We start from the raw sequence: 22042 nt of genomic DNA on the forward strand, positions 1-22042 counted from the left end.
CTTTTGATGGGAAATGATATAGAACTCTTGGACAGCATCAAGACCTACTTGAATAAGAGTTTTTCAATGAAGGACCTTGGAGAAGCTGCTTATATATTGGGCATCAAGATCTATAGGAATAGATCAAGACGCCTCATAGGTCTTTCACAAAGCACATACCTTGATAAGATTTTGAAGAAGTTCAAAATGGATCAGTCCAAGAAAGAGTTCTTGCCTGTTCTGCAAGGTGTGAAATTGAGCTCAGCTCAATGTCCGACCACGGCAGAAGATATAGAAGAGATGAGCGTCATCCCCTATGCATCAGCCATAGGTTCTATTATGTATGCCATGCTGTGTACCAGACCTGATGTAAACCTTGCCGTAAGTTTGGTAGGAAGGTACCAAAGTAATCCCGGCAAGGAACACTGGACAGCGGTCAAGAATATCCTGAAGTACCTAAAAAGGACTAAGGAAATGTTTCTCGCTTATGGAGGTGACGAAGAGCTCGTCGTAAAGGGTTACGTCGACGCTAGCTTTGACACAGATCTGGATGACTCTAAGTCACAAACCGGATACGTGTATATGTTGAATGGTGGAGCAGTGAGCTGGTGCAGCTGCAAACAGAGCGTCGTGGCGGGATCTACATGTGAAGCGGAGTACATGGCAGCCTCGGAGGCAGCACATGAAGCAATATGGGTGAAGGAGTTCATCGCCGACCTAGGAGTCATACCCAATGCGTCGGGGCCAATCAAACTCTTTTGTGACAACACTGGAGCTATTGCACTTGCCAAGGAGCCCAGGTTTCACAAGAAGACAAGGCACATCAAGCGTCGCTTCAACTCCATTCGTGAAAATGTTCAAGATGGAGACATAGAGATTTGTAAAGTACATACGGACCTGAATATAGCAGATCCGTTGACTAAACCTCTCCCTAGGGCAAAACATGATCAACACCAGAATTCCATGGGTGTTCGATTCATCACAATGTAACTAGATTATTGACTCTAGTGCAAGTGGGAGACTGTTGGAAATATGCCCTAGAGGCAATAATAAAAGCATTATTATTATATTTCTTTGTTCATGATAATTGTCTTTATTCATGCTATAACTGTATTATCCGGAAATCGTAATACACGTGTGAATACATAGACCATAATATGTCCCTAGTAAGCCTCTAGTTGACTAGCTCGTTGATCAACAGATAGTCATGATTTCCTGGCTATGGACATTAGATGTCATTGATAACGGGATCACATCATTAGGAGAATGATGTGATGGACAAGACCCAATCCTAAGCATAGTACAAAGATTGTGTAGTTCGTTTGCTAGAGCTTTTCCAATGTCAAGTATCTTTTCCTTTGACCATGAGATCGTGTAACTCCCGGATACCGTAGGAGTGCTTTGGGTGTATCAAACGTCACAATGTAACTGGGTGACTATAAAGGTGCACTACAGGTATTTCCGAAAGTGTCCGTTGGGTTGACACGGATCGAGACTGGGATTTGTCACTCCGGATAACGGAGAGGTATCACTGGGCCCACTCGGTAATGCATCATCATTATGAGCTCAAAGTGACCAAGTGTCTGGTCACGGGATCATGCATTGCGGTACGAGTAAAGTGACTTGCCGGTAACGAGATTGAACAAGGTATTGGGATACCGACGATCGGATCTCGGGCAAGTAACATATCGATTGACAAAGGGAATTGCATACGGGGTTGATTAAATCCTCGACATCGTGGTTCATCCGATGAGATCATCGTGGAGCATGTGGGAGCCAACATGGGTATCCAGATCCCGCTGTTGGTTATTGACCGGAGAGCGATCTCGGTCATGTCTACATGTCTCCCGAACCCGTAGGGTCTACACACTTAAGGTTCAGTGACGCTAGGGTTGTAGGGATATGTATATGCAGTAACCCGAATGTTGTTTGGAGTCTCGGATGAGATCCCGGACGTCACGAGGAGTTCCGGAATGGTCCGGAGGTAAAGATTTATATATGGGAAGTCCTGTTTCGGGCATCGGGACAAGTTTCGGGGTTATCGGTATTGTACCGGGACCACCGGAAGGATCCCGGGGGTCCACCGGGTGGGTCCACCTGTCCCGGGGGGCCACATGGGCTGTAGGGGGTGCACCTTGGCCTACATGGGCCAAGGGCACCAGCCCCACATAGGCCCATGCGCCTAGGGTTTGAGAGGGGAAGAGTCCTAGGAGGGGAAGGCACCTCCTAGGTGCCTTGAGGGGGAGGGAAACCCCCCTTGGCCGCCGCCCCCCTAGGAGATTGGATCTCCTAGGGCCGGCCACCCCCCCCTTGGCCCTCCTATATATAGGGGGGAAAGGAGGGACTTCATACCTTGGCCTTGGGTTGCCTCCTTCTCCCTCTCCAACACCTCCTCCTCCTCCACAGTGCTTGGCGTAGCCCTGTCGGAGTACTGCAGCTCCATCAACACCACGCCGTCGTGCTGCTGCTGGTGCCATCTCCCTCAACCTCTCCTCCCCCCTTGCTGGATCAAGAAGGAGGAGACGTGGCTGTTCCGTACGTGTGTTGAACGCGGAGGCACCGTCCGTTCAGTGCTAAGGTCATCGGTGATTTGAATCACGTCGTGTTCGACTACATCATCCCCGTTCCTTGAACGCTTCCGCTCGCGATCTACAAGGTACGTAGATGCATCTAATCACTCGTTGCTAGATGAACTCCTAGATGGATCTTGGTGAAACCGTAGGAAAATTTTTGTTTTCTGCAACGTTCCCCAACAGGTATTTGCGGCAGCGACGGCGGAGCGCCAGACTCCATCGGCAGTGCACTGACGCGACATTTATTGGGAGAAGTATTGAGAGAGGGTAAATTTTCTAATATACTAGGGAGAGTTGGGTTGTTTTATCGAGAACTCTATATTTTTTTCTCGGAAAGGGGGTCTGCTCGAGCAATCTTTTTCAACCGAACCTCTCAATATCAGAAATTTATTGGGGAAGCAAAGTCTATTGAAGACACTCTTAGGGCTTGTTTTGTACATTTGTTTTCTCCCCGGTTGTTTGATTTTGTATCGTATTTTGTAGACCTACTTTAACTTCACATATGCCAAGTTAGAAAATCCTTTTTGAAGGGAAGTATTGTTAGTTTCACAAGACAAGGGGCCTGTTGTGCATCATTGTCATTGTGTTGTGGCATCGCGTTTTTGCTGAGACACATTTCTGGTTCTTTTCTGCAACTCTTTTTGTGTGACCTGGTGGAAATAGCAATGGTGTTTTACTATTTTCGCATGCCAAAGCAACCGTGTGTATGCAAAGTTGCAGAGACGGTGCCGTCTGCGTGACAACCCCGGTGCTTGTTGTCTCCAGTGGGAGCACGACAGAAAGGAACGTCTATAGGCCAGCGCAACTCAGGGGAGGAAGGGGGCTCCTATATCTCACTTGACTCGAGATGGAAGGTAGCATTGCCTCAAGCGAGCATACGATGGGCCGGTCGATGTACGGTGAGGTTTGTTCTTTTGTTCTTCTCCTTTTTACTTTTGTTTACATTTCAAAAGTATTAAATATATTGTATATTTCAAAAATTAATTTACTCAAACATTTATCATGCATTTAAAAAATGTCAAGGGAGCGTATAAAAAATGTTTGCACAACTTTTACAAATTTGATAGTCAAAAAGAATGTATATGACATTTTAACAAAATGTTCACTCGTCTCAAATTTTTCAAAAATGTTATTCAATGTAGAAATATGTTCGGGTAGTTTAACAAAAATGTTTCATACCATTCAGAAAATATGTACATGATATTTTTTAAAAAGTGTCCACAATTTTTTTAAAATATGTTTGTGATATTTTTGAAAAAAAAATTAGACAATGAAAAAATGTCCCTGCTATTTTTTAAATTGTTTTCATTTGTATTTAAATATATTTATTAACATGTATGTGAAAAAATGTTTTTAACATGTATTTGAAAATGTACATAATCTATTTTCAAAAATGTTTAATTTGTATCAAAAAAGTTCCACAAGTATATGCAAAATGTACAATGTGGATTGAAAAAATTGGACATGTGATGAAAAATAAATAGAAAAAATGACAAATAAATTAAATAAAAACCACAGAAGACCAATGCAGAAACGCTAGAAAACCGATGAAATGAACTGAAAACCAAATAAAAAAAGAAAGGAAAACCATGGGAAAAATGGACAGGGAAAAAACAAAAAAACTGCAGAAAACCGATAGAAAAACACACTAGAAAAAAAAACCGCGTAAAAGGTTTGAACTGGTCCGACCCACTAATGGAACTCCTGAGGCGACGTTACCTTCCAGGTCGCAATAAGCGACGTATAGGTTTTTATTTTTTTATTTTTTTAGGGGAAGGCACGTATAGGGGGAGCTCCTATCTGCCGCAGAATGGCGGGGTTTCACGCGGGCAGTCCTCCGCCTGGCCGGCCCATCTACGTGCCGCTTCTTGTTTTCTGTCGCCCGACAGAAAAACATCCAACGGAGGCAGAATTCGATCCTCTGAGACCTCGCACTATGCAGGCTACAAACCACAAGCGGATAACCAATACACCAGACATCATCTAACAGAAATATAGGCGCAAAATGCAATAAGAACACATAGCACTCGTTGAGACTTGGAAAACATTTGTAAAACTTTAAAAAAAAAAATTGCGAACAGTTTTGAAATGCCAACTTTTTTGATATTCCAAAATATTTTTTTGAAAAGTGTATCATTTTTGTAAATCCATTTTTTCTAAAAACAGAACGAAAAAAATGCGAACTTTTTTGAAATTACCGAATATTTCCTGATATTGTGAATAGTTTATAATTTTGGAACACACATTTGAAACAAGAACATTTTCTAAATTCAGAACAAAAAGTTAAAAATGTGAACAATTTTTTAAAAATGAAACAAAATACGTATTGGTATGATTTTTTGGAAATGTAAACAAAATTTGAAACATTGGAACATTTTTTGAAATTGCGAACAAAATGTTGAAACCGTGTGCTTATTTGAAGCATGAACATTTTTATGAAAAAGTGTGAACAAATTTTGAAAACATGAACATTTTTTTAGTAAAATGCAAACATTTTTTTAAATACCCCAAACATATTGTGAATTTGTGAACAAACTTTAAAAACACGAACAAACTTCGAAAACAAGAAGAATTATTGAAATTCCCGAACATTTTCTTAATTTGTGAACAAAATTTAAAAATATGAACATTTTTTGAATTTGTGAACACAATTTTAAAATGGGAACAGTTTTTGACATTCTTGAAGAAAATTCTAAAATGAAAATATTTTATCAAATGTTGGACAAATTTAGCAAATTATAAAAAAATCGAAATTTGGAACACTTTTTGACAATAAGGGAACAACTTTTGAAATTCTAAACTTTTTTGAATGTTGAACATTTTTTCTATTTCCGGCCAAAAACTGAAAATAGGAACATTTTGTGAAATTTGGAACAAAATTTGGAAAATGTGATTTTTTAAATAATTTCTGAACATATTTTGAAAAAGAAAAACTGAAAAAAGTAAAAGAAAAAAGTTAAAAAAAGAAAAGAAAAATAGAAACATCAAAATAAGCAAAAGAAGAACAAACAAAAGGAAAAAACAAAAAAATATAAAAAAGCCGGGAAAGCCCGAAATGAAACAGCGCAGGAAAAAACCCGGTTCAGGGAAGGTTCCCAAAACCGTTGGCCGCACATCAAGTGGGCCGGCCCATGTCTGCTCGCTCGCATACTTGCGAAATCCCGACAATTCGCCGCAGAGAGCGGCCGATAGGGTTTTCCACGTATAGGTTTGGCGGAGGGGAGGGATCTGGGCCAGGACCAGGCGGTTAGTTCAATATATTAGAGACACGAGGCCGTTACAACTGGAGGCCCAAGCGCAAGTAATCGTCACGCTGCTCATCGGCATTCTTCGGCCAATTCGCTCGACCCCGACCAAAACCCTAGCCGCCGGGGCCGGCCAGCTCCGTCGCGGCGTCGGCGGATCTCGTTTCGACGAGGCGAGGCAACTGCATGGGATTCTTGATTCATCTGAGGCCATACCGAGTGATGCTTCCACCTAATCTCGCCGATATGATATGTCAAAAATGTCGTTGGAATGGTAGGTAGGTTCATGTATTGAAGTTCTATATTGATGTACTTTCTCTATTACCTGTCAGTGTTCCGTTTATTACTTCTGAATCAGTTCATGTTGTCTGTGTATTGGGCATGGGTCATCCCTAAATTAAGGACAAGGTTCTATAAATCTGTTGCTATAATTTGGTGCTTTAAGATTTTAGCATTGCCCCAAATTCTTTTTACAACTTTTGGAAGCTAATTTCTTCAAAATTAATCTCTGCTCTGAATATTAATTCCAGCTGAATATGGATGTTTTTTGATGGCCCACTTCATGTATGCCTTAAATAAAAATATCCGCAAAGGGGAAGACAACAGAGATGGAAGATACACAACCATGCCTGCATTTCTTTATGCGTAACCACTACCATCTCTTGCATTTCATCTGCATGGTAGTCTTCGACCCTTATTTTGAGGCTTTGGTTTGTTGAATTATCATTAGTAGCATATCGAGATATGTATACTGGTAGAGTTTGTGCTAACACTGCCAAATTGCACTTTGAGAAAACCACAGTGCTTCCTTGATGTTTGAACAATTAACTCTGCTTTTCCCCTGCCATCTTATAATTAGCAAAGCACATAGTCGCTTTTCAAGTACAGACCTCAACTCCACATAGTTTTATGCAGCCCATACTGATTTTAATATGCTTCTCGGTCTTGCAGGTTCTTTTATGCATTGAGTGCATCAACTTGAATCCAATTTGAGCTTGAAGGAAGCTGATACTTGGCCTGCCAAGGTATGTCCGTAAAAATACTACTCCTATGTCATATTTCTATGTGTTAATTAGATAAATGCCACTCCGATTTGGCGATTCATAAAAATGCCACTGCAATTTCCAAACTTTGAAAAATGCCACTGCAACTATTTTATTACTCCAAAGGGTAAAAACACCCAAACTTCAATTCCTCCAATGTACTCCAAAATTCAGCCTCAAGATGCCTGTGACCTGAGAAGGCCACAACTGAGTTGTGCAAGCACTCCACTACACCAAAGGACTTTGTCATTCACTGCCGTGTTGGCTGTTTCTACAGTGTCGATGGACACAATGAGCCTGGAAAGGTAAATCTACAGAATGGCTCAGACTTCCACCAACCATCTGCATGCAGAGATGCAGAAACAGTGTGGTCTGCGTGGAGACCATTGTTGTGCTGCAGTAGGTTAAAGCGTTAAATATTTAAGTGTTGCCAAGGTCTAGATGGATAAGTGTTCTGAATAGTTTGTTGTATGGCATACATTGATAATACAAAAGCTGGCTTGAAGCTGGTGAAACTGCTACTCAAGGAGGCGTTTTGTGTTGGAGGCGATGGGTATTATGCCTTCCAAGGATGCTGTGTTGGCTGAGTATTTGTTTTCTACTGCTGGGTGTCTTGTTTACCAATTGGGGAGCTCCCATGAGGTGTTCCTTTTATACAAGATATAGAATGACTGAGCACCAAAACAAAGTTTTTTGTATCTTCTCTTGCCACTTTCTAGTTCCTGAATTTTACTGCCTTTAATTTCTTGCATCACTATTGTTTCTCTACATTTAGCTTAGCATCTCAAGTATTGCATTTCTTTGAAGTGTTTTATCCTTTAAATAATTGAACACTTTAAAATGTTTTATACCGAGAATAGCACGGTGGTAAGACCTCCACGAGTAGGACTAAGGGCTTGAACCTTGGTTCTCACAAAAGAAGGCCGCTTGCTGAGTTTGTTCCATGTGCGTATTAGGTGGAGCCATTGCTCTTGACGCAAAAAGCAATGCATCCAGGTTTCTTCCCCCAAAATTTTGTTTAGTGTTTTATACTACGAACATTGGATCAAGCCATTTTAGAACAAACAAATATGTAATACTCACTGCAAGCTTGTGTATGTGATATATTCTGGATGTGAATATTGTGATGTAAATGATTGGCCTAGGCTCAATATTTTCTGCTGAAGGTAGATCGCAAAGTTCCATTCAGATGGAAATTTTGGTACTCTGGGCTTCTGGCAATGGGTAGCCTGGGATTTTGTTTTATCATCTAGCCATTCTTTTTCCAAAAACTTAAAATCAACCCTTTTAGCACTGCACTCATTTGACGCATCATTATTGCATCCCCAAAATTGTATCCTTTTGAGAACCATCGAAATCATATACTTGGCTATGCATGACGGCAAATGGCAACAATATCGTATAATTATCCAAGAAATATAAAAAGTAATACAGTGAATAACAAGATATAAAGAAAATTGCTCTGAACTTGTTTTACACTTGGGGGTGGGGGTTGCTTTGTTCTTATGCTGTTTCTTCACAAGCTTGTTCAGCGCTTTTCTGTGTCTTGATATACTCTGTGATTGCCTCAGCCAGGCAAGCTAGTGCACTGGTACTGACAAAGGATGTGTTGCCTGTCTTCTCGTCATCAACTTCATATTCGATGGTTGACCTTATTGTAGATGTTTTATCGGTTTGCCCTATAATCTCAATTCTCATCAAATATTTCTGAAATCCATAATCTAGAAGGCCTCCTTCTACTATTATGGCCTCCTTGACATAGTTTTCATGGTCAATCTTGATGAACTTTTCCTTTTGATATTCTAATGGAGCAACCCCTAGCAACACGGACCACGGAAATTGAAATTACTGAAGCTGATGCATATATTACGAAGCCAAAAAAAGGCATAACTGAAGTGCATGTGTTCAGGTTCTAACCATGAGAAAAGGTGAGATGCAAAACTGTCCCAACACCGCCATCTCCTTCAACAAGCTCGGCCTTTTTGAAGATATCGGGAAGCAATTGAGGAACAACCTGGCTAATACGGAGACCTCGATACATCTCCCATACCTCCGCCGCGGGGAGGCCTGTCTCGAAGTCATGGCAAAGGCTACCTTTCATTGCTTCTATGAGCTCTGGGTGGAATGCCAAAGATTGCACGGTGAGTTCTAGCTTCTCGGTACACAGATTTATAGGTCATTACATTCTTAGAATATGTGGCTGACAGATTGAGGTGACACCCCCAGAACATGACAAGTCTGAATAGACAATGCGCTGTTTATATGATATAGTTAAAAATAAGGTGCCAGGCCTGCTTTCGCAAAAAAAAAGGTGCCAGGCCTGCCAGGTTGCCATCAATCTGAGTTACATCTTATCTGTATTTGGCTTGACTGGTCATAATAACAACAAAATGCCTATGCACGAGTATCTTTTTCGAGGAAAGGCAGCTGCACTGCTTTAATTGTCTATATGATGTAACCAACCATAAGGTGCCATGTCACCATCAATCTAAGTTATATCTTGTCCTCGTTTGGCTTAACTGGCCTTAAGAACAAAATGCCTATGAATGAGACTCGTTTCCTAGTATGTGATGATACATCATGAAATTTAAGGTAATTTTATCATCAAAAAGAGTTACCCTAGCTTCATTAACGATAGGAAGTTAAGGTACATGGACCGCACAATATCTGTGTATCACTATGGGTGGCGTTCATATGCTCAAACATACTATCCTATTATGTTTCATCATTAGTCTGATCTGGCTCTCAAATTCGCACATAATATTTGTGCAAGGAAAATAACGTGGAATCAGACTTTTATCTGTCAGTATAGACACATTTTGCGTTGAGTTATTGCAAGAATTAATTGCTCTGAGCAATCTTCTGCTACTTGATGTATCCTGCAATTTTCTCAGCAGTTGCAGCCATAGGTGCGGCACTAACCATACCTTCAAGCTCAGGGTTCCCTTCATCAATCTCATACTCAATAGTCGATCTTATTACTCAAGAACTGGGTCCTTTCCCAATGAATTCAAACCTGACCATGTAATAGAGGAACCCGAGCTTCAGAATGTCTCCGTTGATCATTTCTGCTTCCTTGATGTAGTTTTCATTGTCGACCTTGCTGAATTTCTCCAGGCCAGGAATCCCTAGCAAGCAGCAAGCAGTTACTTCGCCAGTATACTCATTCGCAGCATCGCTCTGGTCATTGGCCAGTCATGTTTGCAGATTGTGGTGTTCAACTTTGGCGGACTAGAAATGACACCGTTTTCAACAGAATACAGACTCCCACTGTGGTGATCGAAGTCAGGATTTGTGACAACCTTAGGCTGTGGAACTGCCCTTTAAGGAAGGATTCAGAAAAGACCACGCTTCTTGCCTGGGTCAACAAATTTACAGTCGAATAGGGCATATTTTCCAGTTTTCAATTCAGCCTTCGGCCAGTTCTTTTGTGGTTTCTATTCTGTTCTCGTTCGTTTGGTTCTTCGTTCCATCTTTTGGCTGTTCCCAGACCCCCAGTCTGTGCCCCTCTTTGTGCTTCCCGCCCCCTGTGGCTTTTCTGAATATAAGGTAGGGAGCTCTACCTTCTCTAAAACAATATTTTAAGTATTTTATACTGAAATATCTTTTTTTAAATAAATGCATAGAGTTAAGTCAGTTTAGAAACAAAAAAGATGCAATACTTCATGCAAACTTGTATGTGCCCCTTGTATGTGAGATCATATTTTGGAATTTGGATGTGAATATGTGATGTACATAATTAGATTAGGCCCAAGAATTCCTGCTGAAGGTTGATCGTGAAATTCATTCAGACGGGAACTTTGGCAACCTGGGCTTCTTGCAAAAGGATATAGACTGGGATTTTGTTTTATCAGCTATCTATTTTCCCAAGAGTATGAAATTGACCCTTTTTACCATCACATCATCTTCACCCTTAAGCGAATCATTGACGACCTCATACTCTGGACGCACCGGATCAAGAAGCCGGCGCACAAACAGGCCGCCTCCTTATGGCATTCCTATTTCTTATCACGATTACACGTGCTTATGTAATTCACCTTTGTAATCAGGCAAACGTTGGGTTACAAAATTGAGAAATATAATCAGGTGGAGCCCCCCCCCCCTCCCCCGCGTCACACTCATTTGATGCTTGATGCACCATTATTGTGTCCCCAAAGTTGCATCCTGTTGAGAACCATCGAAATCATCGACTACACATGACTGTAAATCGCAACCGCCCAAGATCATATAACCATCCAATATATATACAGTGAATAACAAGTCCAAGATCTACAAACAGCAATACAGCGAATAACAAGCTATAAAGGAAGTTGCTCTGAACTTATTTTACATTGTGGGAAATGCTTTGTTCTTACAACGTTTCTTCACGAGCTTGCTCAACGCTTTTTCTGTGCCTTGATATACTTTGTGATGGCCTCAGCAATATGAGCTACACCACTGGTACTGACGAAGGAAGCGTTATCTGTCTTGTCGTCATCAATTTCATATTCAATGGTTGATCTTATTGTGGATGTCTCATCTGTTTGCCCTATAATCTCATATCGTACCAAACATTTCTGAAATCCATGATCTAGAACGCCTCCTTCTACTACTAGTGCCTCTTTGACATAGTTTTCATTGTCAATCTTGATGAACTTTTCTTTTTGATATTCAAATCCAGGAATTCCTAGCAACATCAATCACCAAAATGAAATTACCTGAAGCTGATGCATATATTGTGAAAGCCAAGAAAAGGCATAACTGAAGTGTTTGTGTTCAGGTGCTAACCAGGAGAGTAGGTGAGATGCAAAACTGTTCCGCCGCCGCCATCTCCATCAACAAGCTCTACCTTTTTGAGCATATCGGGAAGCAATTCAGGGGCCAACTGGCCAATACGGAGGCCTCCATAGATCTCCCATACATCGGCTGCGGGGAGGCCTGTCTCGAACTCATGCCAGAGGCTCCCTTTCATTGGCTGTGTGTCTTGCCAAAGATTGCACAGTGAGTTCTAGCCTCTCGCTACATGGTTTTTTTTTCCTGTGTAGAACACAAGTCATCGCAGTTGTTGGAATATGTGGCTGACAGGCTGAGATGTCACCGCCAGAACATTACAGTGTGAATAGACAATCTATGTTAAAAGAAACCTGGTGTTTATATGATATAGTCAACCGGAAGGTTTGCTTGTCTACTTGTTTCCCTATTCACGATGTCTCAAGAAAACACTAAGTTGTGTGATTTTATTAATATTAATAATAATGGTTTTATTAGTACTTTGATTGCTTCTCCCGCCACTAGTTCGGAGTCGTGTGATATTATTGCCGCTTTGCTAAATCTCGTTATGAAAGAACAATTTTTTGGTAGTCCTAATAAAGATGTTGCATGCCATCTTAACACTTTCGATAAATTGTGTGACACACAAAAGAAAAAAGATATGAATAATGATATTGTCAAATTGAAATTATTTCCATTCTCATTACGAGACCGCGCTAAAACTTGGTTTTCATCTTTACCATGTAATAGCATTGATTCTTGGGATAAGTGTGAAAATGCTTTTATTGCCAAGTATTTTTCTCCCGCGAAAATTATTTCTCTTAGAAATTAAATTATGAATTTTAAGCAACTTAAACATGAACATGTTGCCCAATCTTGGAAGATGATGAAATTAATGATAAGAAATTATGTGCCCGTTGATTTCATTGTTCTTGATATTGATTGCAATCTGTCTTGTCCCATAATACTTGGTAGATCGTTCTTACGAACCATAGGTGTGATTATTGATATGACAGAAGGAAATACTCCCCCGTTTCTTTTTAGTCCGCATATAAGGTTTGGTCAAAGTCAAGCTTTGTAGATTTTGATTAACTTTATATTAAAAATATAAACATTCACAATATGAAATCAATATTATCAGATGCACCATATTTTCATACTATGTTGTTTTAGTATTGTAGATGTTCATATTTTTTTATATAAATTTGGTCAAACTTTGTGTAGTTTGACTTTGACCAAATCTTATATGCGGAGTAAAAAGAAACGAAGGCAGTATAAGATTTCAATTTCCATTAAAGAAGGGTATGGAACACTTCCCTAGAAAGAAAATTAAGCCACTATATGAATCCATTATGAGGGCCACCTATGAAATCAATTTGAAAGATGACAACACTTGAAACTATGCATTACGCCTTAGCTAGGGGCTTAAAACAATAGTGCTAGTTGGGAGACAACCCAATAGTTATCTTTAATTATCTTGTTCTTTTTCTATTTTTGAGTGTGCACATAGTTATGCTACTGTTATGGTTGTGTTTAATTTAGTGTTTGTGCCAAGTAAAGCCTTTGGGATGATTTGGATGATAGTTGATTTGATTCTGTGAAAAAAATAAAAACTTTTGCGCCCAATAGAAGAATTGTTTAAATACAAACTTCCCACGTTATCCTATTTTTTTAGAATTTCCAAAGTTACAGAAGTATAGTCATAATTCAGGTTACTATAGACTATTTTTGACAGATTCTGTTTTCGTTGCATTGTTTGCTTGTTTTGATGAAACTATGGATTGTATCGGGGTATAAGCCATGGAGAAGTTGAAATACAGTAGGTATAATGCAATAATAAAATATGGATGGATTGACAATAGTACCTAAAGTTTGTAATTTGGTTATTATACTAACGGATCTCACAAAGGTTTTGTTGAGTTTGTGTGCTGAAGGTTTCAAGTTTTGAGTGAGGCCATGATGGATGAAGGAATAAGGAGTGTGAAGAGTCTAAGCTTGGGGATGCCCGAGGTACCCTAAGGTAATATTCAAGGGCTCCCATGAGCCTAAGCTCGGGGGTGCCCTGGAAGGTATCCCCTCTTTCTTCTACCAACCATCTGTAGCATTACTTGGAGTTATATTTTTATTCATCACATGATATGAGTTTTTCTTGAAGCATTGTGTATTATATGAGTCTTTGCTTTGTTTGCCTTTTAGTTTGTCACAATCATCCTTGTTGGACACACCTATTTGAGATGGACACACATTTATCGTGATTTGTTAAAATACTCCATGTGCTTCCACCACGAGGGAAAAGCCTAGCAGTAGCATAGGTCAAATGCCTAGCAGTAGCACGGACACCTGCGCTACTAGTAAGGCGCTACTGCTATACCTACTTAACAGTAGCGTTGTCCAAACCAGCGCTACTGCTAAGTGGCTTAGCAGTAGTGTTTTCCTGTCCAGCGCTGCTGCTAATTAGCTGTAGCGCTTGTTTACTGCGCTGCTGCTTCCTGCTAAAGAGTGCTATTACTATATTTTCACATTTTTTGGGTACGTATTTGCGATGTTTTGTACAGGTTCTATGCAGTATTCTAATCGTATCATAAACATGCAATATGCACACATAATAGTCTCATCATATCATCCAACACAAATCATGTCGTCACATCATAATCATGATATAGCGATACAAGTTAACTGACATGTCTCATCATACATAATGTAGTACTTCTTGAGGCGCCGGTTCGAATCCTTCTCTCGCACTAGCGTGAACCTAAACTAACTATTTTCCGCTTCGGCGCTGCCATCGAACCCTCTCTGGCTATCGCTCGGAAACCGATACACATGGGCCTGACACTTAGGCCACTCGTCGTATACTCCTGAAACCTTCCCTGCGTTCACGGCGTAGCACTTCTTCGCCATCGATGAGCTATGTACTTGCATTGTCACATGATTCGACAATATGCAACATAATATATAGTTGAGCAACAGAAAGAGACAGAGCTAGCAAAAATAGAAGCAACATATCGTAAACATAATAACAAAGTTCATCATACCCAAACTACCCTAACTAGAGTGCCTCTAGACTAGTTGAGGAGGACGGTTTAAGTACATCACAAAGTTTTGTTGTGCATAAATTCAAAGATTCATCATAGAGAAAGTAGTGACTAAACGAACACATTGTCATCGTCAATCAATCCAACATGTCGTGCCAACCATCTAAATCAGGGAGGAAGTCCCCGAGCGAAGTGAAAGGCTTCAGGTCGAGACGTTGAGCGGACGCGTGTTTGGACGTCTTCCCGCGACATTTGCCCTTCTTTCTAGAACATCCTTGTTTTTTCGAGGACCGCCTTCATGATGATTTGAGCAAGTTCACGCTGGATGTGATAGAACTTAGCTCAGAGTCGATGATCCGGGACATTTCCTAGATTCTTTGCCCATTGCAGAATATCGGCATCGCCGGATCTAGGTGACATGCGAAGGTTCTGGTGATCCCGTTTGTACTCCAGCATGTGGTGGAGGACATAGAATCCATCACCGAGAGTACCTCTCGGTTGCTGGATGCAGCAGAAGTCGGTCTTATGCTGAAGCAGGGCGCGCGGTTCCTTGTCTTCTTGATCATGATCTCTCCACCCCGTAGGTTGTAGCTTATGATAGCACCGTCGAGAACAGACTTGATGTGGGTGTAATCCTTTTTCTTCATGTTCTTCGACGAATCCAAGTAAAGAGCATGGGAGAATCGGGGGTAAATGATGATGAGGATGGCGTGCCCGTCACTGCGCAAAGTAAGTACACCTCAAATTAGCCTCCACGCGTGCAAATGAATGATTGAAATTGAAGGAAGGATATCCGCGGATGACTTACATGGGATGATAAGGCAGGAGAATCATCTCCTTGTCCTTATTGCCGACCATGAAATTGGTGATGTAGTTCCTTGCTTATTCACGGTGCTCTTGGCAGAATGCCAAGAAGACCTCGTGCATGAAGTATGGGCCAGCGACATAGATATAAGGTATTTGCTCAATCCTGATGATGTAGTTCATGTACAAGGCAAAAAGGCGGACAAGCATAAAATCCAGCTTTTTCAAGTGAAACATGTCGAAGATGTAATTGAATCGAAGGAAGAACTTTTCTGCGGGGAATGTGTCGACATACAACCTTTGTTGCGACACGTTAACCACGTAGAGCGGGTATCCTAGATTTTTTGAGGCGATCAGGCTTTTCTCTCTCCGCAACATATCGTCATGAAGTCTCCTTAGATCGTCGTATATGGCCTCTACCGCTGCCTTAGGTAGGATCGGATCACCGGGGATATGGTATTTCGCTGCACCTATGATAGTTATACGGTCTTCAACCCGAGGTTGCGGAGGCGGCCGACTCATAGAAGCAGCTTTGCCTTTCTTGGGTCTCTTCCTATGCTTCTTTGCTACTGGAGGTGAGCCTATCATACGTTCATCCTCTGACAATTCAGGCACCAACTCATCACGCTCAAACCCTGAGTACTCATACTGCCGAGCCATCAATCCTCCGTCGCCATAGGCGCCGGTATTGAGATACTATAGAGGGTCATCATCCTCGTTGATGGCATCGTGCATTGCTTCTTCAACGACGTCGATGTCATCAACCACTAATGGAGCCTCTTCCTCACCCGGCACGACATGCGACACTAATTGGGTAGGTGGGGTGTTGGTGTTCATACCTTGCTGAGGCTACTTGGTCGTGGGTGTTCTCCCGGCCGCCTCCAGGCGAAGCAGACTCTTCGGCCACAACAGGACCCAACTCCTGCAATCGCTAAGCCATCGCGGGGTCTCATCGTCATCTCCCCCTAGTGCTACCGGAGGAGCCAAATTCTCGTGGACCGGTTTGACACTGGCCACGGAAACCTTGAAGACGTCAGGGGGGATCGGTCGGCTGTGGAATAATTCCTCTTTCGGCTTCACTATCGTCGCATTTCCCACGTCCACCTTCTGGCCGCTGATGGTGTACAATATGGTGCACGGGGTTACGTCGGCCTGCAAAGACATGACTGCACCGTGAGACATCCGAAAGGCAACGGAAACAGGAGATTATACATATATTGAAGAGGGCCGGTGTGATAGGTACCGTGGGGGCGTCGAGCTTAGCCAAAGATGAAGCCCCGCCGAGCACGCCAGAGATGGAGGACGGGCTGCTATGAGTAGGTGCGGTTGCAGGTGCAGGAGCAGGTGCGGTTGCAGGTGCAGGAGTAGGTGTGGGAGCAGGTGCGGTTGCGCGAGCAGGTGCTGGTGCAATGCTAAACAAGCTGCTCCTGAAGAAGTTGGAAAGGGGAAAGTCCACTGCCTCTTTATCTGGATTTTGCTTGCTCCAATTAACGATAGCTGGAATCAAGACACTATACAAAGCTGCCATTTCCTCTCTTGCGGCAGCTACCGTTGCTTTGACTGTCTCAGCTGATTTCTTACCAACCTCAATCTCAACCTTCTTGTCGATATTTTCTTCGTTTAACCTCCGTCTTTCCTTTCTCTCATCGGCGGTCTCACGGTAGTACTTCTTCCACGTGGCGTCGTCTCCGACGCCGTGCACGCATCCATACGACGACCGAGTGTCCATCGAGAGTCCTTTCAATATGTTCAAGGCCCGGTTGAATGGGGTGTCCCACTTGGGCCTCACCAATGCCTCAGACGGTGAGTCGCCTTCGGCCGCAATCCTGTGCTGCTCTTTCTGCAAAAGGAATGTGTATCATTTACAAATGTGACTAAACGTGTAGTCGAATTGATCAAAAGCTAAAATTAGGGGGTAAATTAATAATTATCAGCAGTCTCATGAACTCCTTCGTGACCGCGTCTGTATTGAAAACCTTGTTGACTGGGTCCCAACGGTACCGGGCCCTGATGATGTCACGCTCCTTCGGGACGATGAACTCCGCCAAGGGGTCTGGGATCCCCAGACTTTCGCGTTCTGCGTCCTCCTTGGCCCATATGGGCCTCTTCCCCGCGTAACCACGGCTTCCGAGGTGGTGGCACCCCATGTTCCTCTCTTGAAGCCCCTTCATGTACTCCGACTTTTCTTTGGCAGCTTCGGCAACACAAGCCTTCTTGAATATTTCGAACTGCTCTTCCGTAATTGTCGGATTATCCTTTACAATCTCGGAGTAGGGTTCCTCTTTGTCGATGATCCGATGTTTCACCCTTACTTTCCAGGCGGACAACGCGCCGCTAAACTTGCCCATGGCACGTCTGTTTATCTTCTTTATTGATGGGTCTTGCCCGGTCGAGTATATTTGATTTCATCCCGGTCCGGGAACAAAAATTCATGGTGCATCTTCGTTAGGAGGGAGTGCTCCATATTTGGTATCTTCTTTAATTTCCCATCGTTGATGATGGCGGTTCCCCGTAGGATGCAACCTATTTGATTGCCATAGCACATGCGCGCTTCCGCAACTTCTTTTGGCTCGAAATTGCCGGAGTCCACCTTCATGACCACCAGTCTAGTAGTGTTGAGCTGGTTTGGGCGTCGTATCCTCTTCGGTTTCGGTTCTATATCGGCTACTTCGCCAGTCTTGGCACCGTCTCGGTGCCGGTGTCGGTCTCAGTGCCAGTCTCACCGGTCTTAGTCTTGGATGTGACAGGTGGGCACTACAACAACTGTTGCTCCTTGACATAGTTTAAATAGGTGTCTGCCGCCTCATAAACAGTGCAATCACCAGAACCCTATCCTTCATCATTACTAGCCATGTTTCTTATGATTAAATCTAGTCAATTAATTCTAGACCTAATAAAATGAATAATGACATAAAAAAGGCCTATGTTTTGTAGGAATGTTGATTCGTTCCTGTTGCGGCAAATCCCAGGCACTCGATATGTCCTAGTTTTGCTACAAAGTGGACAATCGAGCGCCTGAAATTTGCCGGAATGGAAATGAATCAACATTTCGGCAAAACATAGGCCACTCGGAATCATTCCCTACAAACAACAAAAGGCCACTCGGGCACAATCGAACCACTTCAATGTTGCATATAACAGGACCACTTAAGAACCTGTACATGAGCAACTACAACAGTAGATATACATGAGAAAACACTATTGAGGAATTTGCATATAACATGACCACTTCAAATTTGCATCTCCTAGTGTTTGACACTTCAAGAAAATCTACACAAATCTCATGCTCTCTCAAACTCAATTCAAAAACCAAATATAGATGGATGAACCCTAGAAACCTAGAACCTTTACATATTTCTACCCTAAATTGCTGTCCTAATAAAAATTATGTCCTAATATAAATTATGAACCCTAAAACTCAATTTCCGTCCTGAATTTCAAATTATGAACCCTAGAACTCAATTCAAATCATGTCCTAAATTTCCGTCATAATAAAAAATCAATATCTACAAGTACTAAATTATATTTTTATATTGATTTTTCTCTAAACTAAACACTATTGCCCTAATTAACATCTACTTAAACCCTACTATCCTAACATTTCTAGTTAGACCCTACTGCCCTAGTACTTAAGTATCTACAAGTACTAACTAATTAGATGAAGCCTAGCTAGCTACTTAAACATCTACAACTACTTAAGCACCCATTGATGAACCTTAGGAATTATACAACTACTTAAGCATACATTGGGTGTAGAACAACTATACAAGTGCTTAAGCAACTATACAACCCTAAAATATATTTAGTTAACTACTTAAGCATATAAAAATTTCACTTAAAAATTATATTTAGTTAACTACTTAAGCATATACAAATTTGTCCTAAAAATTATATTTAGTTAACTACACTGGGTGCACAACAACTATACACAACTAAATCATCTACAAGTACTAGCTAATTTGATAAACCCTAACTAATTAGATGAACCCTAGCTAATTTTATGAACCCTAAAATTCGATGAACCCTGGGAATCCTAGCTAGGCAAAGGTATGAGAGGAGGAGGAGGAGTAGGCGTGCTCACCTTGGGCGCCGACGGAGTTAGGGAGTAGGAGGAGGCAGAGCGACCGAGGGAGGGGCGCGCGACGTTGAGGTCGGGGTCGGGGATCGGGCACGCGGCGAGGGCGGGCACCATACAGCCACCGAGGGGAGCAGACGGCGTGCGGAGGGCAACGGGAGGGTGCGCGGAGGCCGACGGTGATGTAGGACGACGACGGCGGCGACAACAGAGGGAGGATTTGGGGGAAGTGGCCCAGGGGGGGGGGGAGGAAAACCGTGCGGGGGTTAAGTAAAAAATAGCGGTAGCGCCTGCTCGAAAAAGTGCTATAGCTAAATTAGCTATAGCATTGGCGACCAGAACGCGCTACTGCTATAGGCAATAGCTACTTATTTCCCTTTTTCTTTTCTTTTCTTTTATTTTCCTTTCTTTTATTTTTTCCTTTTATTTTTTCCTTTTCTTATTTACTTTTGTTTTTTCCTTTCTCCTTTATTTAAGGAACTTATCTATAGCGGGGGTATACAGAACGCGCTACTGCTATATTAGTGATACGTCTTCGTCGTATCTATAAATTTTGATTGTTCCATGCCAACATTATACAACTTCCATATACTTTTGGCAACTTTTTATACTATTTTTGGGACTAACATATTGATCCAGTGCCCAGTGCTAGTTCCTGTCTCTTGCATGTTTTATGTTTCGCAGAATACCCATATCAAACGGATTCCAAACGGGATAAAAACGGATGGAAATTATTTTTGGAATATTCGGAGAATATGGGAAGGAAAATCCACGCGAGACGGTGCCCGAGGGAGGCACGAGGCAGGGGGGCACGCCCCACCCCCTGGGCGCGCCCCTGACCCTCGTGGGCCCCTCATAAGGCGGTTCATGCCCTTCTTTGACCGCAAGAAAACTAATTTTTGGAAAAAAAATCACGGCGAAGGTTTCAATCCAATCGGAGTTACGGATCTCCATATATACACGAAACGGTGAAAGGGCAGGAGAACAGAACGCAGAAACAGAGAGAGATAGAGAGACAGATCCAATCTCGGAGGGGCTCTCGCCCCTCCCACGCCATGGAGGCCAAGGACCAGAGGGGAAACCCTTCTCCCATCTAGGGAGGAGGTCAAGGAAGAAGAAGACGAAGGGCCCCCCTCTCCCCTTCTCTTCCAGTGGCGCCGGAACGCTGCCGTGGCCATCATCATCACCGCAATCTTCACCAACAACTTCACCGCCATCATCACCAACTCTTCCCCCCTCTATGCAGCGGTGTAACCTCTCTCTTACCCGCTGTAATCTCTACTTAAACATGGTGCTCAACGCTATATATTATTTCCCAATGATGTATGGCTATTCTATGATGTTTGAGTAGATCCGTTTTGTCCTATGGGCTATTTGATGATCAAGATTGGTTTGAGTTGCATGTTTTATTATTGGTGTTGTCCTATGGTGCTCTCCGTGTCGCGCAAGCGTGAGGGATTCCCGCTGTAGGGTTTTCAATATGTTCATGATTTGCTTATGGTGGGTGGCATGAGTGATAGAAGCACAGACCCGAGTAAGTAGGTTGTTTGCGTATGGGATAAAGAGGACTTGATACTTTAATGCTATGGTTGGGTTTTACCTTAATGATCTTTAGTAGTTGCGGATGCTTGCTAGAGTTCCAATCATAAGTGCATATGATCCAAGTAGAGAAAGTATGTTAGCTTATGCCTCTCCCTCTTATAAAATTGCAATAATGATTACCGGTCTAGTTATCGATTGCCTAGGGACAAATAACTTTCTCGTAACAAAAAGCTCTTTACTAAAACTAACTTAGTTGTGTCTTTACCTAAACAGCCCCTACTTTTTATTTACGTAATCTTTATTATCTTGCAAACCTATCCAACAACACCTACAAAGTACTTCTAGTTTCATACTTGTTCTAGGTAAAGCGAACGTCAAGCGTGCGTAGAGTTGTATCGGTGGTCGATAGAACTTAAGGGAATATTTGTTCTACCTTTAGCTCCTCGTTGGGTTCGACACTCTTACTTATCGAAAGAGTCTACAATTGATCCCTTATACTTGTGGGTTATCAATTAGCTATAGCGCTTGTTCTGTACAAACGCTATTGCTACACCTTTCTCCTTTAATTTTCTTTTCTTTTATTTTCCTTTACGTTTTCTTTTTTCCTTTCTCCTTTTTCTATTTCTTTCATTTTCATTTACTTTTCTATATGTTTTTCATTTTATTTTATTTTCATTAGCAGTAGCGCTTTCCCAAAAAACGTGGTAGTGCATTTCCCCTAAGATCACTACTAGTATTCCTAGCCTGCCGAGAACACTGTGGGAATTGTAGTAGTAGCACTTTTTCCTGCAGAGGCACTACTACTACCACAATAATTGTAGCGTGTTTCTTGACCCAGCGCTACGGGTAAATAGCAACAGTGCTTTGTTTTGACCAGCGCCACTGATAATCCTCTGTGTATAAGGTTTTCCTTAGTAGTGTTCACTTATATCTTTTAAGCTAGGCAGTTGCTCTAGTACTTCACTTATACCTTTTTGAGCACGACGATGATTATATT

General features: G+C 42.0%; 1 protein-coding gene, 1 long non-coding RNA gene and 1 pseudogene across 4 annotated transcripts; 1 reads left to right on the plus strand and 2 right to left on the minus strand.

Moving 5' to 3' along the window:
• The first annotated feature begins 5855 nt into the window (after positions 1 to 5855).
• Positions 5856 to 11735, plus strand: LOC119356378. Of its 3 annotated transcripts, none has more exons than XR_005171912.1 (4): positions 5856 to 6075; positions 6749 to 6822; positions 8750 to 8981; positions 11600 to 11735. It is a non-coding gene; the product is annotated as an uncharacterized LOC119356378 (long non-coding RNA). The 3 variants fall into 3 exon arrangements; XR_005171910.1 differs by having other exon boundaries at positions 5856 to 6071; XR_005171911.1 differs by lacking the exon at positions 11600 to 11735 and adding an exon at positions 9958 to 10462 and having other exon boundaries at positions 5856 to 6071.
• LOC119356375 (norbelladine synthase-like) lies at positions 8236 to 8994 on the minus strand. Its single transcript, XM_037623328.1, has 2 exons — positions 8758 to 8994; positions 8236 to 8657 (listed from the first exon to the last, which is right to left on the minus strand). The coding sequence occupies exons 1-2, from the start codon at positions 8939 to 8941 to the stop codon at positions 8344 to 8346; spliced, it is 498 nt and encodes a 165-aa protein (XP_037479225.1). The 5' UTR covers positions 8942 to 8994; the 3' UTR covers positions 8236 to 8343.
• LOC119356377 lies at positions 9595 to 11876 on the minus strand (annotated as a pseudogene).
• Positions 11877 to 22042: the final 10166 nt, after the last annotated feature.

The sequence above is a fragment of the Triticum dicoccoides genome, chromosome 2A, assembly GCF_002162155.2.
Source record: "Triticum dicoccoides isolate Atlit2015 ecotype Zavitan chromosome 2A, WEW_v2.0, whole genome shotgun sequence".
NCBI classification, from domain to species: Eukaryota; Viridiplantae; Streptophyta; class Magnoliopsida; order Poales; family Poaceae; genus Triticum; species Triticum dicoccoides.

Excerpts from the sequence above, each read along its gene's own strand:
- LOC119356375 (XM_037623328.1), bottom strand. The coding sequence starts at position 8,941 with ATGAAAGGTAGCCTTTGCCATGACTTCGAGACAGGCCTCCCCGCGGCG. Across the intron at positions 8,658-8,757 it reads GCATCTCACCTTTTCTCATG|GGGTTGCTCCATTAGAATAT; the intron begins GTTAGAACCTGA and ends CCGTGTTGCTAG.